Genomic DNA, 20632 nt, shown 5'->3' on the forward strand with positions numbered 1-20632 from the left:
AACAAATTTCCACGATCTTTTAATAAAATTGCTTATGAGCATATGTGCTTCTTAAAAGCACTGATTTACAGATACATTTACATGATTATTCTACTACTGTGATAAATTTACCCTTGCAGAGGTAAAAATGCTCAAGGAATTTCTTCAGATTTGCTTTTGATATACAAAATAATTGTAAATTTGTTCATTTACAAACCTACAAAAGTAACCACCTGACAATCAATGAATGCAGTAACTATAATATCCAGGCTTTTCTCCTTTTTTGCCCTCGACTCTTTTTAAGAATCTGATAACAAAATGGAGGGGTTGGTTGTTGTGGCATGCAACTATAAATTTTGCCACCTGAAAAATCATAACTAATGGCCCTACTAAACAAGTTTCCAGACTCTCAAATCACCAAAGCTACACAATAATTACACTTCCACTCCTAACAAAACATACCCAGTTCAATACAACAACAAACTCATTCTAACCTCCCATTAATGAAGAAATGGGAACTTTTTGACATGATCTTGCCCAAGGAAAGATATGCGCTTGCTTGACAGCAGTTGGATCAGAGTTACCGCACTCGAGGCGACTGTTGGTAGGTTTGATTCCCATCCAGCCTGGGGTGAAGCGGCGAGCGATGATGCAGCGGCTTCTGGCCTTGTCGATGAGCCATAGGATGAGTTGAACGGGGCCTAGGCTCCCTTGAATGTTCATTGGCAGATTCAATCCGTTCCAATGTCTCCACAACATCCTTCATCGATGGCCGGTTTTTCTGTTCAGATTCAATGCACTTTAGAGCAAGCTGAGAAATTCGGAATGCAGCTTTGGCAGGATATTTTCCCTCCAACCGGGGGTCCATAATTCCTTTCAATTTTCTTTTATCTGATAGGAATGGCTTTATCCAGTCCACTAAATTATGCTTCCCACTCGGACGATTTGTATCAAGTGCACGCAAGCCTGTCAATATCTCGACCAGAACAACACCAAAACCATACACATCGCTCTTCACATACAAATGCCCTGTTCAATCAAACATGATATGAAGAATGTCATGGAATTTGGTAAGTTGCCTCAATATTTGGCCAAACCAAGGAGCCCACAAATTCAATAGGTTACATAGAATTACCTGTGGCAACATACTCAGGAGCAGCATAACCATATGTACCCATAACTCGTGTTGTCACATGCGATTGACTAGCTGAAGGGCCCATTTTTGCCAAGCCAAAGTCGGAAATCTTGGCAATATACGACTGCAATACAACAAAAAGTTTATAAAAAAAAAAAAGTTTAATTTGTCAGTCGATAAGCAACTTCTAAGTTTCTTTATTTTAGTCAGTATCTTCTAACCAAGCTTCAAACTTAAAAGCTACTGTGAAACCGAATGTCATGATTTATCAATTAATTAGAAGCCTAAGAGTATCATTACTAATTTTTTTTTCCTTTTTTGGTTTTGTAAGAGTATAATTATTTGAATTACACATGATTTTATTGATAACAATGATTTGATGTTTCTTTCACCAGCATGACATTGTGAGTACTATAAGATATCCGCCGTAATTAGCTTAGTTCTCAATAACTGTTCATAATCAAATAGAAGTTTACCCCATCAAGTAGTATGTTTGAAGCTTTGAAATCTCTATAGATTACTTGCTTCTCTGATGTATGCAAAAAAGCCAAGCCTCGAGCTGCTCCTATTGCAATTTTAAGCCGTATATCCCACGGAAGTGGCTGAACAGCTGAGCCCCCTGCAGAAGTAAAAAAACCATGAAGTGTAAGGCAAAGGCAAAAAAACGAACTTGATGTGTTTCAAAAACACATGAAGAACTTGCTGATTTGAAAAACGTATGACAAACTTGCATCACTTGTAAACACCCAAATGCCTGCACACAGGGAAATGCTTGCATTTATACCCAGTTATGTCAAAACTTATTTATGCTTTTTTTCTTACTTCCAAATAGATGGTTTTCCAAGCTACCCTTTTGCATGAACTCATACACGAGCAGCAGCTCCGTGTCCTCCAAACAGTATCCCAACAGCTTTACAAGATTAGGATGAGATAGTCGCCCTAAGAAATTCACCTCTGACTGCACCAAAAAATAAAAATCAGATAAGCACACAATGTGTAAACTAAATTGACTTGATACACTGTTTACAAACTTTATACTTTTAGAAAATTGGTCAAATACCCGAGAAAACCTCCAAATGTACAATTTATGTATGTGTGCAATGGATGTGAGAGAGAGAGAGAGAGAGAGAGAGAGAGAGAGAGAGAGAGAGAGAGAGAGAGATCATGGCTTGAGTTGAGGGGTTTGGAATAAAAGAACTCTGGCCACTCGGCCGTTTTTTGTTCAACTAGAATCCACAATATCATCAAATTGTTTTATCACTCTGAACTCTATATCTCCCTTAAGTTGGTGTGGACTCAGGGCACCAGCTGGATAAACCAATCGGCACTCCACCCTCCTAAATAAGCAGTGGATACCACAGCAATCGAAGTTTCAAAGATAGTTAACTAATTCACAGTTTAACTTTCGTCCACAAGATTCTAACATCTCAAAACAATATTTTCCAATTTGGATTAACCTATCTAAGGGGTCATTTAAAAATAAGCTTAGAGGTAACAAGCTAAACTGCTAAGACAAAAACAATTGAACGTCACCAATTATATTAATTATTTCCCAAGTAGAGTTAAATTACCTGCCATTCCTCAAACCCTTGCAAGCTCTCAGAACTCAATTTTTTCACAGCAATCACTGTGGTTTTTCCAGACTTGGTTGGTGCCTTTTCATCAAGCCAACCTTTGAAGACCATCCCAAAGCCTCCCTCCCCAAGAACTGTATCTGATCTGAAGTTTCTGGTTGCAGCCTTCAATTCTAAATAACTGAAGATCCTCAAGTTTGGGGTGGGTAAGATCTGCCCATGTGGACTGGCCTCATCGCCACTTGCTGCCGAGAACTGGCTATTCCGAGATAAAGCACTCCCCCCTGAAGATGTGGTGTTACTGGTTGTCTGAGATATGTTACTGACCCCTGAAGAAGAAACAGTATAAAGTTAGAAATGACACTCACATGAAAAAGAATGGAACTTTTTTTTTCTTTTTGTCATGTAGCAAGTCACAAGAATATCAACTTTCACTTAGACATCCAAGAAATTCCAAGAGAAACAAAATCTAGTAACTTGAATAATGAATCAGATCAGAATATTCATTATTCAATTACTGGTCAAAACATAGTTCAGAAACATAATTTTTGCATTTGAAAAGAAGGAACTTTGGCATGAAGTTTGGATTTCAATTGATCATAGGCATTGCTCAAAATCTAGTAAGAGAAAAATCAAATGCAACAAAACCCAAATGAAAATTTGAAGAGTCAATGGAATCTGGTGAACGACAAGAACAAATCATCAAAATTTACTTGTGGGCTACCTGTAGTGAGATCACCAGTAGTTACTGGCGTTGGGTTCTCAGCTGGAGAACCCCAGCAAATCCCCATCTTTGTCTCTCTTCTCTTCGTGTTGGATGCTATGTGGACAAACAGATGATGACGAAGAATTTGATAACTGGTTCTTTTCTCCTTGTCTGGTCTTATCAACTATTCTATCTCCTTCAAGCTTCAACCACTAAATGGGTCTTTCTCTTTCTCTCTCTTCCCTCTCTCCCTCCACTATCCAAAGAAAGAAAAGAAAACGGACAAACGAATATAAAAAAGCATCCGACTTTGTTATGTCTGTGTTTTGTGCACTTCACCCAATTTAGCATCCAAAGGATGGGGAAAAATGAAAGCTTTCAGAGACCGCTTCAATAAAAAAAACACGGTTAAGAGGTCCCCGGGTAATGCAGAAAGCAGACTAAAATGATGTTGTTTTCTGTTCCAAGTCAACTGCCGTGGCCTTGTGAATCAGTCAGTCAAGGAAACAATTTCCATTCAAAGAAAGCAACCGAGAGAGAGTGGAAATTAATAAATTAATAATCCAAAGGGACATCTGACTGAAAAAAATAACTTAATTGTCGGTCACGCTATTATTATTAGTTAGTACGTTGTCCTAAACAAAGAGGTCTTTCTGTTAATGCCTATAAATTCTTTTTCTTGTATATCAAATTATCTTTTCGCTGGAGAGCAGAAAACTTTTCCAAAATGCAATTTGGGTCAATGCGACTAACCATGGAGTGTTTGACTGATCTCCTGTTGTTAGCCATTGAACTTGACAACTTTCTTTCCTTCAAAGAGCCCAATTATCCAGCTCTCGAACTTGAAACACTAGAAAGAACCAAACTTACCAAATTTTGGGTCCAATTTTTTTCATTCTTAACCTGTCATTAAAATGTAAAACCTTGTCTTCATTTGTTGTTTGTTTGTTGGTATCTAGGAAGGAACCCACATGATCCAAGGTGACAGCGTGTCATAGATTAGCAATTTCTGATTTAAGAAAGAAAAGAAGAATAAAGTCGTATTTTGCATCATGCTTTTGTTGACCAAGTCTCTCACGAGAGCCACAATTCGCATGCTGGTTCATCGTCCCCAGGCCCTCGTCATGGATCATTATCAAAAAGTCAAACCTGTGATAGACTTTCAGTAACAAGACAATTGGTACGACCCAAAGAAAATAGACGGTTCTAGGAAAAGAGAAGGTAAAAATGTTCAGTGTTTGGTGTGTTTGAATATAACCATGAATCCGTACACGTGCCCTAGTATAAAAGAGGATAAAAACTCAAACATCTTAGGTTCGAAATTGCATGAACAAACAACATTCGGATTTAGAGTTATAGTAGCAACAATAGCTTACGTGGGTATTGATTGTAAAACCTACTTACATCAAACGTTTACAATCACACACAGCCAAAAGAAAAACATTAGTTTCACAGCTTGATGCGCCAATAAGTCCCCTGCATCCAAACACATTTAAACTTTTCCAAAATGAAGTTGTATCATATGAGATAATAGTGATCATATTACAAGTTGCAAGCAAAACCATTCAAGTGACTCATAATGTCACCATATAAAGCTATGAACACATTATTGGATCTCAAGCAAACTTTATTTCTTTAGACTAACAAAGATTTCAAATGTTACATTACATTACATCATCGGCAAGCAGAGATACACTCCTTGGACTAAACAAGGATTCTAAATGTAAAATAGCTATCGTACATCATCAGGAACGCATCTAAGCTAAATCATGGTTTCGATCGATACAAATGAAACCTTTCTTTTACTTGTGGACCTAAGAATTAGGATACATTAATCTGTACATGAACAAACCTACTCCTTTACAGTACTGTTAGGCGAGGCTTCGCTCCGCATTAAAGAGAGACCTATCATCTCATCACTAGGAGGAAGCGAATCACCCACCATTCTATGGTTAACTTAATCAAAGGAGAATGGAAAATAGGGGGGAAAAATCAATTATTCTCAGAGCTGCAATGCTAAATCTGGCTGCGCTGAATCAGTCCGGCTAGAACTAGGAGAACCTGGGGACTGAAATCTGACGTTCAGATCTGGTGGAACTGAATCGGGTTTTTGTTGTGGTGACAATCCTGAATCGGGTTTCTGCTGTTGTGACAAGCCTAGCAAAGACGGCCGGGGAGGAATCCCCAATGTCCGGGCTGCCAGTGCCTCTTTCACAGAATTTGGATATGAACCGGAAGAGTTTATCGTACCCGAATTTTCAGAAAACTTTGTTTCTTCTGAATTTAAGCTGGTTGACGCTGATGGTTGGATGAAGCCACTATTAGTCCTAGAGACTGTATCAAGCATTTGAGATGACTGGAAGTTAAAACCACCAGGCCTGGCCAATCCAACTAGCTTTCCCATCTGAGCAGGAAGGTTCAATCCATATGCTCCATTAAATCCATTGATCCCGGGTTGGATTACAGAATTTTGATGGATCTGAAATGGAGGTCTTGGCCTAATTACACCAAGATTGCTGCTCATATTAAACCCAGTACGAGAGTTCGATCCTTCAACAGTTTCTGCTTTTCCAGTGAGGGGTTCAGGAGATTTATTAGCGGCTACATGGGGTGATGAGGTAGCAGCAGCCAGAGGAGGAGGCCTGCTTATATGGCCTTCCAGCGCTGAAGGAACAGAAGGCACACGCTTTTCTGATGAGTTATGTCCTGAAGGCTTGTCTGATGATTTATCTCCCTTAGGCTCAACAGAGCAAGATGTTGCAGCAGAAGATGAATTTGCACGGATGGGAATGAGCTCTGATGAATATGGCTGCCCTAGTGAAGTTGAGTCCAATAGCAGTGGCCTATGTGGCACAACATCATTTTCTCCAACCCACCCAGGGCCAAACTTAACACCAGGGGGCAAAGACCTTTCAATCTTCTTTGCAGCAATGTTCCAAGCAACAGGTCCAATATTTGCAGCAAATCGGGTCAGGCTCCTTGCATAACCATAGTCTGAGTGAAGCCCTACCTGATTCACATAAAAGACAGAGTCAACAGACCACACAAAGTAAAGTCCGCAAAAGGTAGCACATATGAAATTGTCCACGAAAAGGCAGGAAGCAGGAAACTTCTGATTAATACAATAGGAAAGGAGGAAAAAAATTGTGAAACCATCCCAACGAAAATCTCTCACAGTGCCCCCTAAATATATCTAGGTATTCATACTAAGGTATCCTCCACCACTAATGTTCATGGTCCTTATGCAAAGTTGTGACCAATTTCAGACACATAAGTACAAACTTAGAGAATTGAACAACAGTTGTATACGTACAGCCATTAGCTGTTTCCTTTCTCTATCAAATGTAGTCAACACTGATGACTCTCGTCCACCAGCTGAAGGGTGAGATTGATTATATGTATTGCGCCTGTTCTCATCAAAAACAAATTGTTTTCTCCCAAGCTTCGAATTACCCCGCAACATGGAACCTGAGATAATTTTTTTGGGAAAAAGAGAACAGAACAGAACAGAAGACAGATTTAAATAAATAATCAAAGATCCATCAAGCCTGTTAAATGGATATATGTAGCAACAACATAATTGATAAACACAAAAAAGTAACTCAAACCTGTGAAGTCATCATTCCTCTCAAATTTGTTATCAGCTAACCAACTAGTATAAACATCATTATTTCGTGAACCATGGAATCTCCCCGATGAATCTGCTAAACCAGACTTGTCCGAAAAATGAGGTCCTTTTCTCAGATCATAATTCGCATTTTCTGCCCCAGTAGCAAGAGTGGCATCTGAGAACTCTGAACCAGCACGCTCCAAGGAAGGCCTGCCCAGTGGTTTTTTCAAATTTTTGGTCGGTGGTCTACCTCTTCTTACAACCTTGGGTCCTGGCTCATTATCATCACTATCTTGTCTCAAATTATCAAAATTCTTTTTTGCTAGCTCATGTATGGAGCGCGCCTGGAAAGAAGCCATCAAAGTTCAGAAAACACATAGATAGCCTCAAATGAGGTAAGAATAAGAGCTGGATCTAACTGTACCTGCCGAAAATATATGGTATCTGGAGCATTGTACTGCATTGCATTGGAGCAGATTAAGAAGATATCACTCTGCAAAATCATAAATCAAATTTTAATTCTGATGAACCAAAGTTCTTGCAATATTACAGAGCATCACTCCTTCACCAATGGCCTAATGCAATTCTATGGCTAATTTTTCAATAGTTAAAAACAAAATTACTTAATTCTCCAATGGCCTAATCCAAGTTCTATGCCTATTTTTCAACAGTAGAAAAAATCTGTAATGTAGTACTCTATTAAAAAATATATTTTAGAATAAAACATATGTATCAGTGAATTCTTGGAACGTATAACGTTTAATCAAGTAGATTGCACAACATCGATACATGGTTAAATTATTATTGCTTAAACTAAAGAAGGAGTGAATTATATGCGGCTATAACTGCAAAAGCAACATGGCCGTCGCCCAACTTTCAGGGTGGAAACATCTGCTAACCTCCTCCCTGAGCATCCTCCACAATACATCATCCATATCACGCATTAAGAACAATATCTGTTTCTGACAAATGCATCAGAATATTTGATCTTTTTGCTTCAGGGGAGGCGATCACAATTACATTGTATCACTAAATTGCAGTGTTTAATCTTCTTTACATAACACTATGCATTCTGCTAAAAACAGCAAGTACGCGTTCTCAAGAACATCGCAACCAAAGAATTTAAATTGAAGGTAGTCCACTAAGTAGGCAAGCAAAGGCGCTTAAGAGTTGTGGAAACAACAAATATTTTCCTTCATGCGACATTCTCTATTAAGTCACTGAATGAAGACAACGAACCATATAGAAAACGATAAGTTGGTAGCCATGGAAATCACTCTAGGTGACATTACTCTTATTAGGTACAACCATGTTAACAAGCCGAGAGTGAGCCACCCAAGTATATTTCACACTTCTGAACAGAGTCTTCATTAACTCTCTCCCAAGTGAACTAAATTCTAGAACTGGACAGGAAAAGAAAAACACTAAATTCTAGAAGTTAATGCTCCCATTGAGCACTAAAAATAGAAAGTACTTTATATTAACCTATTTGTGAACATTAAGACGAAATACCTACTCTACTAATTATGTAACTTGCCAGAAAAATCAAATGACCAATGAAAAGGTAATAAGACTACAGCTTAAGTGTTTAACATTTAACTAACAACTCATCAAAAGACCTCAATTTTAGCAATACAAAATGCTTATAGCAGTGTATTCAGAGAAGATTATTATGTGGATTCCTACTTACCACACCTTTTTAACAGTATTACACCAAATCTCTCATAATCAACCCACTGAACCAGCATGGCGAAAACACATCAAACACTGGTACAGGATAAGACCAAAAGCTGACTTGGGGATATAGATCATTCCACTATTATGAACAAAACAGATGATGCAAGGAGGATTTAAAGAAGATGAAATCGGTGTAAGCTGACCTCAAACCGTTCCAAGCTAGTATACACTCCACTAGTAAGTTTCTTCTTCACCGTCCCAAAATCCATAGGATGCTCTATTACTTCATGGTAGTCCGGAAGCTGCACAGCAGAGGAAAAGTTCACTATAAAAAGGGAATATTGACAACAGTCATGGATGTTAATGCGTCGCCATTATATAAACTAACCTCTTTGGGGTCCACTGGTTCAGAAAACACACCGTACGTGTCCTTCCTGAAATAATTATAAAAAACAAATATCATCAAGCGGGAAACTTAAAGGCCAGAACAAAGTAAGCAAAACACAAATTCAGAAACACAAAAAACACACTTTTGAAGCCTGTCGAGAACGAACAGCAACAGCTTTTTATCAGGTAAAGGCGTAGAGGGTTCAGAATCCAACGCTGTCCCTCCTGCACATGATTGCAAACTCATTGATGTCAAAAAAATAGCTTCCAAAGGCAAATCCAAATGAAAATTCTTTCCATTATGAGCAAACCTTGGAGGGCGCTTGAAGGGTTTGTAGCTGAAATTGTCTTCTCACCCTGCAAAAGTGAATTAAATTTAGTAACCCAAAAACAGCACGGGAGCAGATGTACCAAATTTATTTCCATTGTGGGTGAGGAACCACTAGCAAAGTAGCTGTGAAAAGGCAAAGTAGCCAGGCATTCAAAGTGCCAAAAGGGGAAAATACAGTTGCAAACTGTGAAATAATAAATTATAAAATTAAGAAAAGGAGAAAGGACAAATTTAAACTTTTAGCAGATATGACAGTCAAATCATTATTAGGCTTAGTAAATAAAAGATGAATTTAAGCTAGAGCTTAAAAATCCAGAAAATAAACACCAACAATCATGATCAGTTGAAAAAAATTCAAGAAATTTATGTAGTTCTGCAAAATTCAAGACCGGAGAGAATTCCTAAAGACGGACCAGGTCAACCCATTTGCTAAGATTCTAGAAAAACCCCACAAAAACGTTGTTCAAAGGTGCGAAATTCAAGGAATATTTGAATTTCCAAATATAATGTCAACGTATATTTTTCCAGACCCCCAGAAAATGACCCCAAAAAAAACAGGGATTTTTGGCGCTTCGAACCCGCGAAAATAAAAAACCCCAAACGAAAATCCGACCTTTTTAACCCAAAACTTCAATACCTTCTGAGGGTGAGCGAGCCCAGATCCATCGCCGATCGCATTGATTTTGCGCTTCTTATCGACCTCCGGCGCAGCGTTATCGCCATCGGCGTTGGACTCGGAGCCGCCAGAGTTCAAAGACGCGGAATTGGCCGACGATTTCTGATTAGGAGGCAATTTGAGGACGAGCTTGAGCTTTTTCTCGCGTCGCTTCCCGGCCAAAACGTCGTCGTCCTCATCTTCGCCGTCGTCCTCGTCCTCGTTATCGTCGGGGTTAGGGTTGCGGCGGGTGGATCGACGAACCGGAGCCTTGGCGGAGTCGGCAGGGGCAGTCTTGTAATTAGGGTTGGAATGACGGGCAGAGTTGTTTTTGCGCTTCTGCTGCTGTTGTTGTTGTTGCTGCAGCTGCTCCTCTTGTTCTCTGAGAGTCCGTTTTTGAAGATCTAAAAGAGAGGGCCGTCCTTTCTTCTTCTTCTTCCTCTCCACTACCTTACCCATTTTTGGTGCCCTCTCTCTCTCTCTCTCCCCCCTCTCTCTCTCTCTAGGGAGACAACAAACAGAGTGTTATTTTTTAAAAAAATTAAAAAAAATTAAAAATTAAATCCAGTTTTTAGTTTATTTGTAATTTTTTACTTTACTTATTTGTATTTGTATGTGCTCAATGACTTTTGGGAGGGAGGGGCATGCGAGTCACGTGATTCTCACACGGATTTCGCGTGGCGAGTCGACACGTGTACCGGGGGACGCCAAACTACTCAAGTCGTGTCGGAACGAACCCGGTTCCGGCAACTGACTCGGGTTTTGTCTTTTATCTTCGACTGTCCACCAGGTTTTCTTCTTTTCTGTTTTTTTTGGTCGACACTGAATATGAGGTTCACAGTGTGTTTTAATGTACTTGTTGCTGTTGGGTTATATAATAGAGACACAGTTGGGCGTGGAAGGATTAGAAATCATAGATTTGGTTTGGGTTAGATTTTGGGTAGAGAAAGTTGGCTTACTTTTGTTAAGAATTATCCAAAACATTTAAGAGTGGACTATAGAACATAAATGAGGTGTTACAAGTACAAATTTGCTCTCATTACTTTGTGAAATTTATGAAGAACCATCTAATTATGTACAAAGCAAATAAGGTAAGAATCCTAAAACAGTTGGATTTCACACAGTTTATTCATCAATTTTTTCTTTTCATCATCAAAATAGGGAATTCAGCAAACGTTGGTTAGGTCAGTTAGTCAGGATAGTGAGCTCACTTTCTTGCATCAAAATTCTAGTCTTCTTCCTCGTATATTAAATTTATTTTTTATTTTTTATTTTTTATTTTTTTTTACTATCGATGTTTATTTGAAACCTTTTGCTATCTTTGTGATTGGTTTGTTAGTAAAGACTAAGCTCAAAAGATTGAGTATGGACTGTGAAATGAGTAACAAACTATGAGATTTCGAATAATAAAATGTATTTGCTTAGTGATGTCGATTATGTAAATGGTAGTTCTTACATAGATGAATCGCTAAAATTAAGTCTCAAGATTTGCTTAGTTGTGAGTTCGTGGCATGAAGGGCATCTAGTAAAAAGAAGCATTGGTGATTAAAACTACGTCGCATGTGATGATATGACACAAATCATTCGCAGGGGTTCAACTGGACCAAGTGATTGAAAGAAAGTACCCTCTTTTAGACTCTCTGTTTCACGCACGCCTATCACAAGTTCCCATTTTGAGAATCAAAACAAAAGTTTCCACATCCCACGCAAATCCTTAAAAAAAGTGTAAAGCTTGATAAAGAGGAAGCTATAATGGGACACACTTTCTTACCGTGGGCCCAGCCCATGACGTGGTGAGAGGTCAGACCTGGACGGACCGACCTCGATGTAGCTTCGAGGAACCAAACCCTCTATTCTGCAACAAAGTGAAAAATTGTGAAAACCAAAAGAAGCCCAAATGTGCATAGCTGTGTTCGTATGGCAAAACCACCCAATTTACCCGCTCCTTCTGTTGTTCAACAGGGACGAGTTTAAAAGTAGGTGAGTCTGGCGCTTCTGGGTTGTTCTTAATTTTGTGTTTTTTGATTTGATTCTGTTGGGTCAATGAGCTAAAAGTACAAAGTGGGTTTGTTTTGGTTGAGTCTAACGCTTCTGGGTTGTTCTTAATTTTATATTTTTTGATTTGATTTAATTTGGTGAATGAGCTAAAACTACGAAGTTGGTTTGTTTTGGTTTTGGGTTTTGGAGGCCAACAAAGCCTTTGGCATGGTGGGAAGGAGGGAAGATCTTAGGGGGAAGAGATGGGCTGGCAGGAGGGACATGGCTGGCTTGTACCAGAGATGGCAAGGTGGCTTTTATCACAAATGTTAGAGAAGTTGAGAAACTTGCTCAAGCTAAGAGCAGAGGGGACCTCCCAGTTCGGTTCTTGGAGGTGATTTTTGTGTTTAATTTCATATCTACTCTATCTCCTCACTCTAGCTGTTTGTTTTTTGTTCTATATGAGCTTGCTGTTGTTAAGAAGTTTGCTTTGCATATTTTGATGGGAATTGGGAACCCATGAATTGAATTTCCTTGGGGACTTTGCCTGCTTTTATGTATTGGATTGCAGTCTGAAATTAATACTCACTCAAGTGAAAAAGATTCAAGATTTAAGGTGTAGGTGAAAAAATCATTGAAAAATTAGAAATTGAGTATGGGCTCGTTTGGATTGCAGTCTGAAATCATATCTGTAAAGAGATAATAGGTGGAACATAATATATGCATATATCTGTTTTTGTGTTTGTGGAAATTAATACTTACTCAAGTGAAAAATATTCAAGATTTAAGGTGAAGGTGAAAACTTCACTGAAATGAGGAAGTGGGTAAGTAGTTGAAAGGTGGAAATGTACTATAGGGAGTTTTGACTTTGATCATTTCGTGTGATTCAATTGCTAACCAATTCTTCAGCTAATATCTAAAAGGAAATTTATTAATGTCCTGTTCTGCTTTCTTTGTCCCTTTTCTGATTCTCTCTGATGAATTCAACAACCATTGGACAATATGAGCTTGTTGCTATTTCTATTTCTTCTAAGCATGTTGATTTCCAGTCCAAATATTCAAATTAATTCTGTCGAACTGATCCCTTTTGTTAGAGACAAGATGAGAAATATGACAGATTTCTGTGATTGCAGGGCAAAAAGAGTGCCATGGAGTTTGCTGAGGAAGTTGCAGAGGAGGCAGGTCAGTACAATGGGTTTAATCTGATATTGGCTGATCTTTGTTCCAAGGCCATGGTTTATGTAACCAACAGACCAAAGGAGGACAAAAGTTTTGTCACCGAGGTCTCACCTGGGATTCATGTACTGTCAAATGCACAGCTAGATTCTCCTTGGCCTAAGGTACTAAGAAGGCATGTTGATTTGGCTGCATTGCTTTCAAATAGTAAAAATAGATACCTCAATGAAGTTGGAGAGCCTTCATTTTTTAGCACAGGACTAATCACATAATCAATTGCTTCATTGTTTGGTTGGTTTGGCATGTTTGCTTTAACATGGTTGCCATTTGTTCTGTTAGTTAAACCTCAAGCCTTCATTTTGAGTCAGCTTCTTCTTTTTCAGGTTCAACGACTAGGCGACAGTTTCAAAGAGCTACTACACGAACACGGCGGCGACAATGATCTTCCGATCAAAGAAATGGTTGAAAAACTGATGATGAACACGATTAAAGATGATGAAGAAAGCTTGCTGCCTCACGTTTATCCTCCAGAACTGGAATACCATTTGAGTTCCATATTTGTAGAAAAAGCCCCTCAGCTGGTAAATCTAGCTCTCTCTCTTCCCTTCTAGTCTCTATCTCTGCTTTAACACAACTTCTCAAAGGCTTTCTGTTTTTCATAGGGACATTATGGCACCAGAAGCACATCAGCATTGTGCGTGAAGACAAGTGGGGAAGTTATCTACTATGAGAGATATCTGGAAAATGAACTGTGGAAAGAAGGGACAGTAACTTATCACATGGACATGGGCAGAGGAGAAGAAGAAAAATAGTCAGTTTATGGATCCTTTGCTAACCTTAAACCCCACATCCCATCTGGGATTTTTCAGACAAAAGGCTTCATTATTGTGGCTAGTTCAGATTTTACAGATTCTGTCTCTGCTTACATGTGGGTTTATGGTGCCTTAAACTTATCAGATTTTACAGATTCTGTCTCTGCTTGCATGGGGGTTCATCTGAAAGAGACTTGCTCCAGTGATTAAGAGCATTTGCCCTGCATCTTAGGTTCGATTCCCCCTTCCCATTATATCAAAAGAAAGATATGTTCATATGTGTAAACTATCTGTTTCATTATTAATCAATAACATAAGCATGAGGATCTCACAGCATGAATCCGCAAATTCTTGAAGCCCATCAAACTTTTAGAACCATATAGTTATAACTTGTAACACTGAAGAGTTTTATTGACTTACATATATATTTCTACAAGACAGAAGACAAACCATAGTCCTTACACAGAGTCCGAAAGTCTTAGACTACTTTTGATTACATGATACCATAGCATCACGGTTGTGATGGAAACTTCAGCTGTGCGAGTTAATTAAACTTTTTCCTATTTCCCCTTGATTAAGCAGCGCATGACACACATGCGCAACCCTCGCCGCACTTGCAGTAGGCCTTCCCGGTCTTGGTGCTGACGACGCTCTTAGCGCAAGTGCACGGGTTGCAGCCACAGTGCTCTCCGCACGAGCACGTCATGTGATCCCCGCCCCCGCTCGTGGCCTCGGCGGTGTTGGTACACCTGGTAATACGTATAGAATCAATATAAAATTTCGTCTCAAAATTCAATTTGGATTCTTATTCGAACATAGGTTACTTGCCTGCAAGTGACCCCACCGGGACAGGGATTTGGGCAGCCGCAACTATCGTTGCAGCTGGCTTTGATACCTCCGCCTGTGGTTGTGTCCGCCATTTTTGCTTCTTGGTTGAGATTACTGAGATGAGAGAGAGAGAGAGAGAGAGCTAGCAGCTAGCCTTCCCCTCCACTTGCTTCCTTTTATTGTGCTTCCAAGGGCCATGCACCAATGCCATATGGCACTAAGAAAGAGCAACAAGTGGAATATATCTTGGGTGATTCTAGATTTTAGGCGTGGTGGAGGTGGCAATACATTTTCATGCATTTCTTGTAGCTGCACCACGTAGACAATATATGCAGCATCAATAACAATATTAACATTATTTTTTTATTGTTAAGTAAGACGACGAAAAATTATTGTTCTTGAAAACTCCAGGCTCCATGGCTGATCTCATCCTCCTGACTTCAAAAGTCAAAATGCTATCTCCAACTTTGACTTTCTCTGGATCCTTCTTCGGTGCATTTTGGATTTTATATCTTGGAATATAATAAAAGAAGGGAAGCTCCAATTTAATTTTTTTTTTCATTTGTCATAACTAAAGACTCATTTTGTATTATTTTAATTATTCTTTAAAATTAAAATGGTTATCAAATAAACTCTAAATTTTCAAATTACTTATTTTTTTAAAGTTCGAAAGTTATTTTTATATGCAACTACGACCATTTTCAAGAGGTTCTGGTTTTTTTTTTTCCCTTCCTCTTTGCCATAAAATTCAGTAGGTTGAAACTTGCAACCAATTAAAATTATCATATGGAGAAGAAATAACGATTCGTTTCTTCTGTTTGATTTCAGCAACCTAACCTAACATTGAGCTAGAAAACAAAGGAAGGGGACCCATGGAGGGCTGTTTAAGGATGTTTTCTTATGTGAATTCATTGATTATGGCAGCAGCGGGCAGCAAATTAATTAGATCCACTAACTTTTTATCTAGATTGAATAATTATCTCTGTGCCATGACCTTTACTTTGGGGCATGCTGTGGGTCATGCAAGTAATAATAAGTAGGGTATGGCTTAGATATTTCGATCATATCATTGACAAAATAGTAAGAAAATGTGAATGATTGTAAAAATCTATAATTGAGGTGCTTTGCTTTGTGTTTTCTTATCTTCATCATGATGCAAAATGAGAACAAATTACTTATATCGAAGATATTATTTGTGGTGTTATTCCGAACTAATTACTTATTGTCATGTATTTTAACTTTTCCACATAATAATATAATTTTTTGACTTAGCAATACATGTTTTATTAAATGGGGCTCTCAAAGAATTTTTAATTTACTTTGGGTTGTAAACATGGACACTTTTTAGATTGAAAAAGACTAAAAAGCTCTCAAATTTCCTATTTGAAAACGTGATAAATTATTGATTTGATGGATGAGCCAAGTGGGCAAAAGCTTTTGTGCTTGACAGGGAGTGTAATAATACAAGCTTAAAACCATGTCAATTATGCCAGCAAATACTGGCCACTTTTTTTGATTTGAATATATGATTCACTTTGGCAAAAAAAAAAAAATTGATACAATAGACTAGGCAAGTTGGGGATGCCAAAAAAGGGAACAAACCTGTAGTAGGTCATATTCTACCAATTTTAGGTACAGTTAAGTTATGCAGTTGAAAAAACATCGAATCTTTTCTCGATTATCTTTGGAAATTGTTATTGACACTTTGAAAAAGTCGATTTTTACATTTTTTCCGTGTATAAAAGTAAGAATGAAGTAGCTTTTAAAAGAATATACGAGAATTATTTTAAAGTGCCAATAACAATAGTTGTATCTTATAGACATCTTTAACGGTCAAGTTAGTGGTAATTCTTTAAACTTTTCACCCTTCGAGATCTAAATACACTCAACCTTAATTATCATCTTAATTTCCCACTATAAATGAGAAACATTTCTAGAATTCAGAATTTCGAAATGAATTCAGAAGAATAATTTGCCATGCCATTTGCCATGTCATCAATGGAGAAAAACAAAGTAGTACTTCCGACACAAGTCTATTAAGGGAAAAAAAAAAGCTTCACTTATTCACACTACCATTTGTTCAACTTCCATTTTGCATCTCTAGAAAAACAAAAATGTTTTTTTTTTATATAATTTTTTTTCGTCAATGGGAAAGAGAAAAGGGATATTTGTTTATCACCACCGGCAACTGCAGAGAGTTTGGTATTGGTACCTTTTGGACCGACCCTATACATTATTTTTTGTAACGAACCTCTTGTTTATTTCCTTGCAAGCAGCCACTCCAAAGACTTTGCGAAAAATTGCAAGCCCCGAGGCCTCTTCTCTCATCTTATAATAAATAATAATATTATTAGGTCTACTTTTGTGGTCCCCAATATTAGCTGTAGATCACAAATGCGCCATTAAAGTTGGGTCATGAGGAGTATGGCCTCTTGTTCAAGTCTCTCTCTCTCTCTCTCTCTCTACCAAAGTATCACTCATTTGACTAGAAAAAGACTCAAATTTGCCACTCCCATCATAAAATAACTTACAAAAATCCATGCCCTCCTTCAACATCTTTAAATTAAGATGATTTTTTGGCACATAATTATGTACATCTGTGTGTTTAGTTTTCAAAAAATTGGGGTTTTTCGAGAATTTTTTGCTTCATCAAAAAAGAAAAAGAAAGTTATGTCAAACTAGATATTATAAAAAAAAGGCGAAAATCATAACTTTAAAACAATTGAAACTATATGAATGAAAGTGAAATTTCGGAAAATGATATTTTAGCCTAAAAGAATAAAAGCTGAGGAGCAGGAAGAACCCACATGACCATTATGCTTGTAATTAGGTGGGGGTGGTGATTACTATTTGAAGCTATCTTTTTGCGTTATTTTTTTAACTTGCATTATATAAGATTACGTCCCCCAAATGACAAACAAGAATATCTAATCACAGTTTTGGACTTATGTTCAACAAATACTTTATTAATTAATTTAACATGGGTTTCTTTGTCTTGGTGTCAAGACATGCTAACCCCACTTGGAATTGTGACTTCAACTTCCTGTATCACTGTCTTCGACAGCATGATCATGTCGACTACTGTGAGATATGACATTCTTGGTTGTGCTAAGAATTCCCTCTGCTGTGCCTTCGAGAAGAAGTTGGATACAACATGATGCTATTTTTACGGTATTTCGAATCAATCACGCATTATCAAATAACAATGCATAAATAATTTGAAGTTATTTTGACCGTTTTTCAAATCAGTCACGTATTATCGCCTAACAGTGCGCTAATTAACTTGAAATATTATAAGTGTCATTTGTACAAGAGCAAATTGGCCAATCCAAACTGTAAAAGGGCTCACAGTACTTGATTAAGCTCAGCTTTTCACTTAAACTTGTGCTATGAATTTCTTACCAACTTATGATTGAACAAAATTGCAAATGCAAATTTCCTTCGAACGGGGAAGAAAAAAGAAATGGCCGGAAAACCATATGAACATATAAACATACACTATAAAATTTGATATCTAAATATCCTAACTATAAAAAAATAATATTAAAAAACTTACAATAAGCTCAAGCAAAGCTTAATTTATCCTGCTCCTCCACCACCATCACCGCCACCCCAAACCCAGATTCCCTCCGCCTCCTATCCCTCCTATAAATTAAGAAAAATCAAAATAATACAATTTTCTTTTCTTTTTTTTCAAAATTCAATTTAGTCTAAAGCATTAGGCCCAGCGCAGGCCTTGAGAACAGGGCTCCAAATCCACTGCAACAAAAACTTCCTCCCTTTGCTTCCGTTCACATTGAATGTCCTGCCTTCCCTGTCCCGCATCACCTGCCCAATGTACCCGCCACCGCCGCCAGTACCGTACAATCCTTCGCACAAGTCTCCGATCTCCGTCGGCGCCGTTGGGTCTTCGCCGGCGTACCAGGCGTTGATCAGCGGGTTCGACGCCAGCTCGGCGAGCTCGTGCCCGATCACGCTGATCATCCCGTCCACACCCACGTCCCTGTTCGGCGGCGAGAGAGATCCGGGCCCACCTCCGCCCATGTACCCGGGGAGGGCAAACGGGTAGGCGCAGACCTCCGGGCACTGCTTGCCGGAGTTTCCGATCCAGGCGTAGGGGAGAGTGTAGCCCACCATGGAGGGGAAGGTGAAGTAGTGGAACCCACAAACTGCTCGACAAAAGTCCTGAACGGTGACGTCCTCGGAGGTGAGAATGAGGTAGACGCCGTGTTTGTGGTCGACCGGGAAGGGGGCGGATCTGACGGCGGTGGCGATGACCTGCTGGACGGAGAGACGGGTGAGGTGGGTCCCGTGGGAGTAGCGGAGGTCGGAGTACTGGCCGGCGATGACGACGTTTCGGGAGACGTTGGCGCCGGTCTGATCGGTGTAGAGGGAGACGGTGCGCCACCACTCGGCGACGGAGGGGGCGGCGGCGGAGTGAGCGTCGGCGGAGATGGAGTGGATGAAGTCGGTGATGAGGAGCTTCTGGGATGGGGCCCACTTGCCGTACCAGATGAGGTAGATGTTGATGGGGGAGGAGGAGAGGACGGGACCCATGTGGTAGCGGAGGTGGACGAGGTCGGACGAGCCTTCGAACTTCTTGGAGGAGGAGATGGCGCGAGGCGGCAGCTTCGGGTTGATGAGCTCGTGAGTGTTCAGAGACTGAACTGAAGGACTGGCATTGGCACGTGCGAATCCGCTGTCACGTGCGAGGACGAGGAGGAGGAAGAGGGAGATGATATTTTTGGGGAGTGTCATTTTGTTGGTGTGGGGAAGAATGGAGAGAGGATGAGGGAGGAGAAGGGATTATATAAAGGTGGGGGAATGGGAATCGGGAGGGAAATGGGCTGGAGACAGCTGCAAGGTGTGGGCACAGAAGAGAGAGAGAGAGAGAGTGATTTGTAGTCTTTTGCTTTGAGTGTCACTGTCTCTCTGTCTCCTCTCTCCTCTCTCCTCTCTCCTCTCTCTATCTTCTGTTTGTTCTGGAAAACCGGGAATCGGCTTCTTTTTTTTTTGAGAGGTGCTTCTGTTTTGAATTTGTAAAGTCCGAAATGATTATTGTTTTTTTGTTTGTATTTTTATTTTTACGGTTCTATTTGAATGAAAAAATAATAGAGATATTTAGTGATATACCAATTTTTAGCACTAATATTATAAATAAACCCTACATAATTGAATTCCTATAAACAAACCCAAAAAAAACCCAAAAAATGATAGCTGGCCTTATTGAATTTAATATTAATTATTAAATTACTTTGATGCCCTATTGAGTGCTTTGGGTATTTTTATGAGATTTTGGGGTTGGGCTTGTTTTAAGAAATTGATGGCAGTTTTGTAATTTATAAGAAGTTAAAAGCTTTTTTGTTATGTTGTAAATGGACTTTGGGTGTGTTTCTAAAGTCCATTTTATATAGGGTATTTTTATAATTTTGGCCCTCATATTGGGTATAATAGTAAATCTCCCAAAATAATAATAATAAAGCAAATGCTAAATTACATTTTGATCCCTTTGGTGATTCGAATTCGATTTCATTTGAATTTCTGTAATTTACTTTGTTATAATTATAATTGCAAGTATTAAGAAGGGTGATGAGTATAGACCTTGAGATAACGTAGTGAGCAAAAATATTTCTCAAAATGAATATTGAGCATGATCGACCATACATGTTAATCGTAAATTTGTGTAAATTTTATTGTGAGATTCACATCATCGTTACATAGAAGATTATATCTAACATAACTCATTTTGCTTAATTTAGTCGACGAAAATGTAACTTATTAAACT

The 20632-nt window shown here is 38.8% G+C and overlaps 5 protein-coding genes across 5 annotated transcripts; 1 reads left to right on the top strand and 4 right to left on the bottom strand.

Moving 5' to 3' along the window:
- LOC18768319 (probable serine/threonine-protein kinase PIX13) lies at positions 125-3862 on the bottom strand. Its single transcript, XM_007199883.2, has 6 exons — positions 3413-3862; positions 2686-3017; positions 1937-2072; positions 1591-1733; positions 1115-1238; positions 125-1008 (listed from the first exon to the last, which is right to left on the bottom strand). Exons 1-6 carry the CDS (start codon positions 3477-3479, stop codon positions 560-562), a joined length of 1251 nt encoding a protein of 416 aa, XP_007199945.1. The 5' UTR covers positions 3480-3862; the 3' UTR covers positions 125-559.
- Positions 5004-10579, bottom strand: LOC18768859. Its single transcript, XM_007201145.2, has 9 exons — positions 10037-10579; positions 9380-9425; positions 9212-9293; positions 9070-9115; positions 8885-8983; positions 7429-7497; positions 7003-7348; positions 6708-6862; positions 5004-6404 (listed from the first exon to the last, which is right to left on the bottom strand). Exons 1-9 carry the CDS (start codon positions 10511-10513, stop codon positions 5397-5399), a joined length of 2328 nt encoding a protein of 775 aa, XP_007201207.1. The 5' UTR covers positions 10514-10579; the 3' UTR covers positions 5004-5396.
- Positions 11656-14350, top strand: LOC18767719 (transport and Golgi organization protein 2 homolog). The gene is made up of 5 exons (XM_007200513.2): positions 11656-12034; positions 12242-12425; positions 13165-13371; positions 13591-13788; positions 13870-14350. The coding sequence occupies exons 1-5, from the start codon at positions 11952-11954 to the stop codon at positions 14017-14019; spliced, it is 822 nt and encodes a 273-aa protein (XP_007200575.1). The 5' UTR covers positions 11656-11951; the 3' UTR covers positions 14020-14350.
- Positions 14400-15001, bottom strand: LOC18768583 (metallothionein-like protein 4B). Its single transcript, XM_007201403.2, has 2 exons — positions 14848-15001; positions 14400-14768 (listed from the first exon to the last, which is right to left on the bottom strand). Exons 1-2 carry the CDS (start codon positions 14937-14939, stop codon positions 14594-14596), a joined length of 267 nt encoding a protein of 88 aa, XP_007201465.1. The 5' UTR covers positions 14940-15001; the 3' UTR covers positions 14400-14593.
- Positions 18270-19953, bottom strand: LOC18766371 (protein EXORDIUM-like 5). Its single transcript, XM_007201335.2, has one exon. It carries the CDS (start codon positions 19603-19605, stop codon positions 18553-18555), a length of 1053 nt encoding a protein of 350 aa, XP_007201397.1. The 5' UTR covers positions 19606-19953; the 3' UTR covers positions 18270-18552.

Source organism: Prunus persica, chromosome G8, assembly GCF_000346465.2.
Source record: "Prunus persica cultivar Lovell chromosome G8, Prunus_persica_NCBIv2, whole genome shotgun sequence".
Classification (NCBI taxonomy): Eukaryota; Viridiplantae; Streptophyta; class Magnoliopsida; order Rosales; family Rosaceae; genus Prunus; species Prunus persica.

Excerpts from the sequence above, each read along its gene's own strand:
- LOC18767719 (XM_007200513.2), top strand. The coding sequence starts at position 11,952 with ATGTGCATAGCTGTGTTCGTATGGCAAAACCACCCAATTTACCCGCTC. Across the intron at positions 12,426-13,164 it reads TCCCAGTTCGGTTCTTGGAG|GGCAAAAAGAGTGCCATGGA; the intron begins GTGATTTTTGTG and ends CTGTGATTGCAG. Across the intron at positions 13,789-13,869 it reads TAGAAAAAGCCCCTCAGCTG|GGACATTATGGCACCAGAAG; the intron begins GTAAATCTAGCT and ends TGTTTTTCATAG.
- LOC18768319 (XM_007199883.2), bottom strand. The coding sequence starts at position 3,479 with ATGGGGATTTGCTGGGGTTCTCCAGCTGAGAACCCAACGCCAGTAACT. Across the intron at positions 3,018-3,412 it reads TACTGGTGATCTCACTACAG|GGGTCAGTAACATATCTCAG; the intron begins GTAGCCCACAAG and ends TTTCTTCTTCAG. Across the intron at positions 1,009-1,114 it reads TCCTGAGTATGTTGCCACAG|GGCATTTGTATGTGAAGAGC; the intron begins GTAATTCTATGT and ends TTGATTGAACAG.
- LOC18768583 (XM_007201403.2), bottom strand. The coding sequence starts at position 14,939 with ATGGCGGACACAACCACAGGCGGAGGTATCAAAGCCAGCTGCAACGAT. Across the intron at positions 14,769-14,847 it reads CCCGGTGGGGTCACTTGCAG|GTGTACCAACACCGCCGAGG; the intron begins GCAAGTAACCTA and ends ACGTATTACCAG.
- LOC18766371 (XM_007201335.2), bottom strand. The coding sequence starts at position 19,605 with ATGACACTCCCCAAAAATATCATCTCCCTCTTCCTCCTCCTCGTCCTC.
- LOC18768859 (XM_007201145.2), bottom strand. The coding sequence starts at position 10,513 with ATGGGTAAGGTAGTGGAGAGGAAGAAGAAGAAGAAAGGACGGCCCTCT. Across the intron at positions 7,498-8,884 it reads CTAGCTTGGAACGGTTTGAG|AGTGATATCTTCTTAATCTG; the intron begins GTCAGCTTACAC and ends ATGATTTTGCAG. Across the intron at positions 6,863-7,002 it reads GAGGAATGATGACTTCACAG|GTTCCATGTTGCGGGGTAAT; the intron begins GTTTGAGTTACT and ends AAATTATCTCAG.